This window comes from Pyrgilauda ruficollis, unplaced genomic scaffold (assembly GCF_017590135.1).
Source record: "Pyrgilauda ruficollis isolate IOZ18807 unplaced genomic scaffold, ASM1759013v1 scaffold67, whole genome shotgun sequence".
Taxonomy (NCBI): domain Eukaryota; kingdom Metazoa; phylum Chordata; class Aves; order Passeriformes; family Passeridae; genus Pyrgilauda; species Pyrgilauda ruficollis.
The window spans coordinates 1,018,268-1,026,704 of record NW_024528488.1 but is presented as its reverse complement, the minus strand read 5'-3'; the positions used below and the strand labels follow the sequence as shown (position 1 = coordinate 1,026,704).

Sequence of the window (8,437 nt, the reverse complement as noted above, 5' to 3'; positions counted from 1 at the left end):
GACGGGCGGGCCCGGCCCCGCCTCAGGGCACGGGCGGGCCCCGCCATGCCCGGCCCGGCGACCCCCGAGTGGCCCCCCGCCCCGCCGGAGCCGCCCCGAGGCGCCGCCCCGGTCGGTTGGTTGGTGAGAGCTCGTTAAAAAAACCCCTTCGCCCCCGCCCCGTGCCTCAGTTTCCCAGGCTCCTCACGGACTGCGGGTCTCTTACAGGGCCAGGGGAAGGCGACGCCCGCCATGAGCTCGTCGGCGCTGCTGGCTGAGGGCCCCCTCGACCCCCCGGTGCTGCTGGCCGACATCAAGACGGAGCCCCCCGAGGAGCTGCTGGCCAGCGACTGCAGCCAGCCCCAGGCCGAGCCCGTCGATCTCTCCCTCAATAAATCCAAGGTGGCTCCGGCCTCGGCCCCGCCGCCACCACCCCCCACCTCGGTCCAGTCTTCCCCCATGCTGGTGGCTCCCCCACTTCCCGCTTCCAGCACCGTGTCCATCCCGCCCTCCGGTCTCAGCTCCACCTCGGCCATCCCGGCTGTCCTCTCACCCGGCTCCATCCTGGCCTCCACGCAGGGCAGCGGCGGGCAGCAGATCCTCCACGTCATCCACACCATCCCCTCCGTCAACTTGCCCAGCAAGATGGGCAACCTGCAGACCATCCCCGTGGTCGTGCAGTCCCTCCCCGTCGTCTACACCACCGTGCCCACGGACGGCGTCACCGCTATTACCGTGCCCCTCATCGGGGGGGACGGCAAGAACGCTGGGTCTGGTAAGGGCACCTGGGGGGAATGCTGGAATCTGGGGGGTGGAGGGTGTGTGTCCTGCCTCGTGGAGGGGTACCCTCGAAGGGGGAATCTCATTTTTCACTGTGGAGTGTCCCTGCCACCGCCATGTGCCACTCTCATACAAAACCTCTCAGCCCCCAGCCTGTGCCCCGCAGGGGACATGGGGAGGGCAGGGACACGCAGGGCATGGCACTGCCTGTTCTCCACCCATCCTGCTGCTGGCAGCCTGCCCTGCCCTTCCCACTGGCTGCCTGCTGCCAGCAGCTCTGGTTTCAGTTCAGCTGCTCCCTGTGCCCCCCACAATCCCCTTTCCCAGGACATTCCCAGCTTCCCACCTTATCCACGGAGGGGGACCTGGATCTGCCCTGCTCTGGGCAGGAGCAGGCAGCCAGAAGTGGTGCCCCCGAGTTGTTTCCTCCCTTTGGGGGTTCTCCATCTGGCCACTTGGATTTGATTCTCTGTAGGGATGGGCTGTGCCAGGAGCACTGCAGGAGCAGGGAGAAGGCTGCACCCTGATGTGGGGTGGGTGTTTTGGGGATGTTCTGTGCTCACCCCTTGCCTCTTTGTGCCCTAAAGCTTTCCTTTCCCGGACTCCTCCAGTGAAAATGGACCCTGGCTCCGTGTACCCCATGGACATGAACAGCGACAGCGAGGACAGCGCCTCCGAGAGTGGCCCAGCACCTTTCCAGGACCTCCAGAGAGAGTGAGTCTCCTCCTGCCTGTGCCTCCCCACCCTTTATTCCCCCGAGCCCCCCGTGGGCTCCGTGGGCTCTGGGGCCGTGGCTCCAGCTCTCCCTGCTCCCGGCAGGCCGGCGGCGCGGGGCCCCAGAGCCGATTCCCCGGACCTGAAGAAGCGGCGCATCCACCAGTGCGACTTCGAGGGCTGCAATAAGGTCTACACCAAAAGCTCCCACCTCAAAGCCCACCGGAGGATACACACAGGTAGGGGTGGGATCGGTGTCCCTGCATTCCCCATGGGATGGTGCTGTGTCCCTGGGTGGCCCTGTGGGAGTGCTGCGTGGAGGTGCCGAGGGATTCCCCGTTGGGAATTTCTGTGAGGGTTTGGGGGCTCGTTGAGGTCACGCTGACCCCTCGGTGCTCCCCTGCACAGGCGAGAAGCCCTACAAATGCACGTGGGAAGGCTGCACCTGGAAGTTCGCCCGCTCGGACGAGCTCACCCGGCACTTCCGCAAGCACACGGGCATCAAACCCTTCCGCTGCTCGGACTGCGACCGCAGCTTCTCCCGCTCCGACCACCTGGCCCTGCACCGCCGGCGGCACGTCATGATGTGAGCGGTGCCCGCCGCGCTGGGAGCCGGCAGCGCCTCCTTCCCTCCATCCATCCACACCCCGCGGCTCCTGCGGGGCGGGGCGGGGACTGCGGGAGCGCCGGGGCCGAGCCGTGCCCGCTGCAGGAGCCCCGCCGGCACGGCACAGGACGGCAAACAATGGATTCTGGACTGCTGCCCCTTCTCTCTTATCCCCAGCTGTTTTTATTCCTGGGTTTGTCCTCGCCTGGAGGCTCCTTGACTCCTCACCTGGAATTCACCCAGCAGCTGCCTCCAGCTCTTCAGCCTCTTGCCCATTGTTGTCCCCCGTGTGCTCCCTGCCTCCTGGCCCTCCCAGTGCCTGGGAGCCGTGGCAAGGACGGGGGGCAGGTGATGGGCCCCTGTGGAGGAGTTGATGGCCATTCCTGCTCCATCCCCAGACTGTCCCAGCAGGAGAAGGGATGTCGCCTCTCCCTGTGTCCAGCACGTGCTGGGCTTCATGGGAAGTGCTGGGTGCACAGAGAGCCAGGAGGAAAAGAGGAATCAAGAAAGGGGGAAACAACCCAACAGTGACCCACAAACAAGACCACCACCACACAAAGGGAAACTTTGTGGAACATGGAACTTATATTTTATGGAATTCTACGAGGGGGTGGGACAGGGTGGGGGGGATGAGGGCCAGCAGCTCTCGGGTTTTTTGGAAGACTCTGGGCCACTTGAAGTGTTTCTAAGTTAAACCAGCGGCTGTGGCCACATGCTTTGCTTTTTAATAATGGTTTTTGAGGAGTGTTTCTTCATCCCCCCCAGCCAACCCCCCTGGTTGCTGAGAGGGTGTCAGGATTTGGGTTGGATGCTCTGAGCTGTTGGGTGGTGGGAAGGGTGATGGGGACCATGCTCAGGGCAGTCCCTGCAGGGAGTTCCCAGACTCCCTCTGAGCTGGTGCTTTGCCCTGGCTATGTGGGAATGGTGAACTGGTGTGAGAGGGGCTGGGGGGGCATTCAGGGACCTGTGGCCCCTGAAAACAACTCACATCTGCCTGGGAAAGTGCTTTTCCTCAACTTCCCATCCACCAGCCAGGGTGTGCCATGTGCAGAGCTTGTCCCTGGCCTGAGGTAGTCCCTGACCCCCAGGGCCTGAGGGAGAGACTGGCTGGGCACAGACCCACTGCCCCTGGCCACAGCCACCCCGCCCTGCAGGCCTGGGACAGTGGCTGGAAAGCTGCCACGTGGGGAGTGTTTGTTCAAATCTATTAATGGCAAGAGGCACCGTAGGAATATCATGGATTGGCCTGGTCAGGGCAAGGGTGTCACTGCCCAAAGGGGACAGGGACAAGGCAGAGCTGTTCAAGGCATTCTGTGTCCAGAGGATGGACTGAGGGGGTCCCAGTGCCCTGAGCTGGATGAGCAGGACTGCAGGAATGATCTTGAATGAACCTGAGCAGGATCTTCTGCTCCAGCTGGATCCCTCCAAATCCCTGTGGGATCTGGTGGGATTCATCTGAGAATCCTCCAAGAGTTGCTGATGCCATCACAAAGCCTCTCTTGATGATTTTGAATTGTTTTGGGACTCCAGGAGGCCCCAGCTGGCTGCAAACTGGGGACTGTTGTCCTGATTTTCCAGAAGGGCAAGAAGGAGGACCCCAGAACCCACAGGCCTGTCAGTCTCACTTCAGTGCCCAGTAAAATCATGGAAAAGATGATTCTGGGAAGTATTGGAAGACACCTGGAGAACAACAGTGTTATTGGTGACAGCTCCATGAGGGGAAAGTCCTGCTTGTCCAGCCTGATTTCCTTCCACAAGAGGGTATCCCACCTGGCTGATAAAGGAAAGCCAGGAGATGGAATCTTTTTGGACTCCAGCTTTTGATTCTGTCTCTCCCAGGGTCCTTCTGGACAAAATGTCCAGGCTGCAGCTGGATAAACACATGGGATGGGGGAGCAGCAGGCTCCTGGGTTGGGCACAGAGGATGACGGAGTGGGGTGACACCAGCCTGGCACCTGTCATTACTGGGGTTCTACAGAGCTCCAGCCTCATCCCAGTTCTCTTCATCATCCTGATGAACAACCCAGATATAGGACTAAGGAATACTAAGGAAAAAATCTCTAAATTCTTCAGTTGAAGCTTTTTGGGGATTTTGCATGAAAGATGTCCTATTCCAGAGAGAAAAAATTACAAAGAAAAGATAAAAATACTCCTTACAGAAACGAAAAAAATCCTATTTTTGGAGGGTTTGAGAATTCTGTCACTTTTTGAAAGGCCCCGCGGCGCCACCTGGGCTCGGCCGAGGGTGGAGCTTCTTAAAGGGCCCGGCCCGGTCCCCGCGGGGGGCACCGGGCACGGCCCCACCCGCAGCGCGGCCGGTGGGACCCCCAACCCCACCGCACCCCGCGCTGGGTCACGGGTCACGCGTGGGGTACCCGGCATGAGGCCACCACGGGGACCCCCTGCCCAAACCGGCTCCTCCTGAGCGCCGGGACTCTGGGGACCCCCCAGCACTGTCCCGGGAACGCCGGGGCTCCCCTGCACGTACCTGTGGGCACCCTCGGGGGTGTCACTGGGGGTGCCTTGGGGGGCACAGGGTGCTGGCAGTGTGTGTCAGGCCTGGGGGGTTTCCTCTGGGGGCACGGGAGGGCTCCCGGGAGGTGCCCTTTAGGGGGACAGGGCGCTCTTTGGGGGTGCTGTCACCCTGTGTTAAGGTTCAGGGTGGCACTTAGGGGCACTTAGGCTCTGTGCTCGCCCTTTTTGGGGTGCTGGTAGGCAAAGCCATGCTGGAGGGACTGTCCTGTCCTTCATTCCCCAGGTTGGTTATGGGGTGCCGCCCCTCCTGACCACCCGCAGCCCGTGTGTGGGGCTGGGACCCGGGCAGTGCCCGGGGGCCGCTGGGCCGTGTCCCCGCCCCGGCCGCGCCGCGCTGCTGTGACCCGCTGGCGGCGCTCGGGCACCCGGTGGCGCCAGCGGCCCGCGCTGGGCGACGGCCGGAGGAGGAGCCGAGGGATTCCCGTTCTTTGGGAATTTCCCCGAGCGCCTGGGGGCCGCCGTGGCAGCGCTGATCCCTCGGTTCTCCCCCGGTACGGGTGAGAAGCCCTACAAATGCCCGTGGGAAGGGTGCACCTCGGAGTTCCGCAAGCACGGGGGCATCAAACCCTTGCGCTGTTCGGACTGCAGGTCCTTGTGCTGGCAGGGACTGCTGGCACAGGCTGGGTTGGCAGTCCCCAGGCCTCGGGAGGGGCTGCAGAGGTTTGGGGGTCACGCAGGGTCTTGTGCCAAATGCCCGTGACAAAGGGACAGCGTGTGTGGGCATCACCCTGTGGCTGCAGAAGATGCCGAGGCCCTGCCACACAGGAGCAGGTGCCAACCCCACCCCAGGGGCTGGACCCGCCATGCGGGGGTCCAGGCTATGCTCCCTCTCAGCCCCCTCTCCTGGGTTAGGCCCTGGGGGCTTTTAATTGCTCTGAGCACCCCCACTTGAGATCCCCACCCACATCCCTGGGCCCATTTAAGCTCAGCCTGGGGCCTCCAGCTGCTCCCTGTGCTGTCCTGGAGCTGTCTCATCCCTTTCCACAGCCACGGGCCCCCGTGGCTCTCACCTTGACCTGCCCCATCGCTGTGACCTGGGACTGTCCTGCAGCACGTGCCAGGGGCAAGGTGAAAGACAGGGAGGGCTGTGCCACCTCCATTCTGGGCACAGGTGGTCCCTGAACTTCAGCAAAGCCCCTCTGGCAGTGGCTGCCAGACCCTGTGGCATGAGGGGCACATCGAGCTCCACTTCCCCTGGGAATTCTCCAGTGCCTGGGGTTGCTTGGTGGGAGCCCAGAAAACCCTCCTGGATGTTTTCCAGGCTTGGCAAAGTCCAAGGCTGGGGTTTGGGGGGAAAAAAGGCCAATACCACCCCCTTCCTCCAACCCTGAATTTTTGTCCTGGAAACTCACTTCAGCCTCAGGCCTTTCTGCTTCCTCATCTCCCTCCTCCTCTCCAGGAATGTCTGGAGGAGCTGCTCCATCTCCCTGCCTAACCCTAACCCTAACCCCAGTGCTGCCCCACTGCCTGACTGGGGGTACTGGGGGCCTCCCCATCTCCTCTGGGCTCTTTCCCCATCCCCTGCCTGCACTTTTCCATGGCTGGCAGAAGAATTTAGCAATCCCAAAACGCTTTCCTGTGAACGAGCAGTGACTGGCAGGGTTCTGCAGCCTGCTGGGGGGTCCTGCCGGCTGGTGGCCCCCCCGTGTCCCGAGGGGACAGTGGGGTGACAGTGTCCTGGCTCTGGGATCCCCGCGGTCCCTGCGGACGGTTCCTTGTCCCTGTCCCTGTCGGGGGTGCCGGGGCCTCTCCGCCCGCCCGCCCGGCACTGCTCAGACTGGTTTAGCAAGTGGATGGGACGGGGCGGCCGCTTTTCCTTTGAAGGGCTCCCGGGAAGCATTTGATGGCTGGAAACCTCCGAGGAGGAGAAAGGAAAAGACAAAAATAGGTGGTTTTGGGTTTCGGTGGGGGAGCGGGGGAGGCGCGGGGCTGCTCCGGCAGCTTTGCAGACCTTTGTGTGCCGGGCCCGGGACAGGCGAGCGGGGCGTCCCCGGCCACAGGGAGCCCGAGCAGCTCCCGGCCCAACCCCGGGGCGGCCTCGGCCCAGGGAGGCAGAGCCAGAGCGGCCTGGGGATGTCCGCCACGGCCCCGAGAGAGGTGGGTGCTCCGGGGTGGCTGGGGGGGTTCGGGTGGCAGCAGGGAGGGAGGAGCTGCTGCAGGAGGGAAACAGGGCCAGGGACCCCCAGGCAGGGCCTGGCCCCTTCCCCAGTCCCCCCCTCCTGGGTGGGACCTGAGTGGGGGTCTTGGGGTCCCTTGGGGTGAGGGTGGCTGTGGGGATGCTGAGGGCAGGCTGGGGCTGCCTCTGCCTGTGCCTGGGGTCATTTGGGGAGTGAGAGCTGAGGTTTGCTTCCCAGCCTGATCCAGATTTCCTCAAAATTCGGTGCCTTTCTTGCCTTTTACTTCAAGTCTGTAATTCGGGGCTTCACCTGCCTCCCGCTCCCTTGTGAGAGGAGGACCTGGCTGTCCTTCCTCACCATTCCATGGACCCGGAGTGCCGGGACCCGGGATCAGGGGCTGGCTCCCCAGTTCTCCCCCAGCGACCCCCAGCAGCCCCAACCCCTGGGTTGGGACCCCCTTTCAGCTCCGTGCGGCCCCTCCATCCCTCCCTGCACAGGAGCTCCCTTCCCAAACCCCCTCCAGCCTCTCGCTGTCGGCTTTTCAGAAGGGAATTCTGCGTGTGACGAGGGAGGAAAACGTGAGCGAGGTCGGGAGGGGAGCGCGTTGGTGGCCGGGTCACGGGGAGCCGCCCTTATCTCTGTGCCATCGCGGGTGGCACGTGGGGACACACCGGGACCGGCGGCGCCCCCCGGGGCAAAGGACCGGTGGCAGAGAGGGACCCAAGGCCGTTCTCCCGGGGCAGATAAGGGCACTGCCTGGGTTTGGCCCATCCCTGCAAGGAGGGGCAGCTCTGCCTTGGGGAATCGTGGATTGCTCCCTGCTGGGCAGGAGCAGCCTGGAGTGAGCCCTGCTCTTGGGATTCACTCGGCTGCGCATGGGATGGAGAGAAAGGGAACACGTTTGGTTTTTATAATGGAATCATGGAATGGTTTAGGCTGAAAAGACCTTAATGCTCATCCCATTCCACTCCTGCCATGGGCAGGAACACCTTCCCCTGTCCCAGGCTGCTCCAAGCCCTAATGTCCAGCCTGGCCTTGGGCACTGCCAGGATCCAGGGGCAGCCGCAGCTGCTCTGGGCAACCTCACCACCCTCAATACAAACTTCCCCTTTCCCGTGTGGTCTTGGTGGTCCTGCAGGGCTGGTGACACATCCCCCTGTCCCTGGCATCCCCTTGGAGCGCTGGTGAGAGTTCCAGCAGCAGCACAGCTTCCCTGGAAAACAAAGCCCTGCAAGGCCTGAGCTGTTCCTGTGTTTGCTCTCCCAAGGGCTCACAAGCTCTGCTCTCTGGGATGCTCAGCCCCCCCAGCTGATGTTTTGGGTCCCTGGTGTGGGGAGCAGCTGTGACACCAAATCTCTGCTGAGGCTCCTGCTCTGAGCAGTCACAGGTCCCATGTGAGGGCCCTGGAGTGGCAGGAATGCCATGGGAACAGGCATTCATTCCCCTGCCCTGGCAGCAATGCAGCTGCTTTCCCTTTGGCCAGGGGGGTAGAGCAGCCTCGGCTCCCCCACTTCCTTCCTCTGCTCCTGTGGTCCCCTGGAGCTGCTGGGATGTCCCCAGGGTGGTGACAGCAGCATCCCTGCCTGCGTGGCATCCTGCCTGGGACACACAGAGAAGTGGGGAATCTGGGGCTGATTTGGGATGGGTGAACACAACGAGGGGGAGGATCCAGGCTCTTCCTTGGGGAGGGGCTGGGGACAGTTGG

At 63.0% G+C, this 8,437-nt stretch overlaps 1 protein-coding gene across 2 annotated transcripts; it reads left to right on the top strand.

The window, feature by feature from the left end:
* Positions 1-16: 16 nt before the first annotated feature.
* On the top strand, positions 17-4,229 carry LOC121362856 (Krueppel-like factor 8). Of its 2 annotated transcripts, none has more exons than XM_041484740.1 (5): positions 17-123; positions 208-754; positions 1,371-1,473; positions 1,579-1,712; positions 1,882-4,229. In XM_041484740.1, the coding sequence occupies exons 1-5, from the start codon at positions 46-48 to the stop codon at positions 2,061-2,063; spliced, it is 1,044 nt and encodes a 347-aa protein (XP_041340674.1). In that variant the 5' UTR covers positions 17-45; the 3' UTR covers positions 2,064-4,229. The 2 variants fall into 2 exon arrangements, with proteins under 2 accessions (XP_041340674.1, XP_041340673.1); XM_041484739.1 differs by having other exon boundaries at positions 1,347-1,473.
* Positions 4,230-8,437: the final 4,208 nt, after the last annotated feature.

Bases quoted from the DNA above. Each gene is read 5' to 3' on its own strand.
- LOC121362856 (XM_041484739.1), top strand. From the start codon at position 46: ATGCCCGGCCCGGCGACCCCCGAGTGGCCCCCCGCCCCGCCGGAGCCG. The intron at 124-207 runs GTGAGAGCTCGT...GGTCTCTTACAG, and splicing joins CCGCCCCGGTCGGTTGGTTG to GGCCAGGGGAAGGCGACGCC. The intron at 1,713-1,881 runs GTAGGGGTGGGA...TCCCCTGCACAG, and splicing joins CCACCGGAGGATACACACAG to GCGAGAAGCCCTACAAATGC.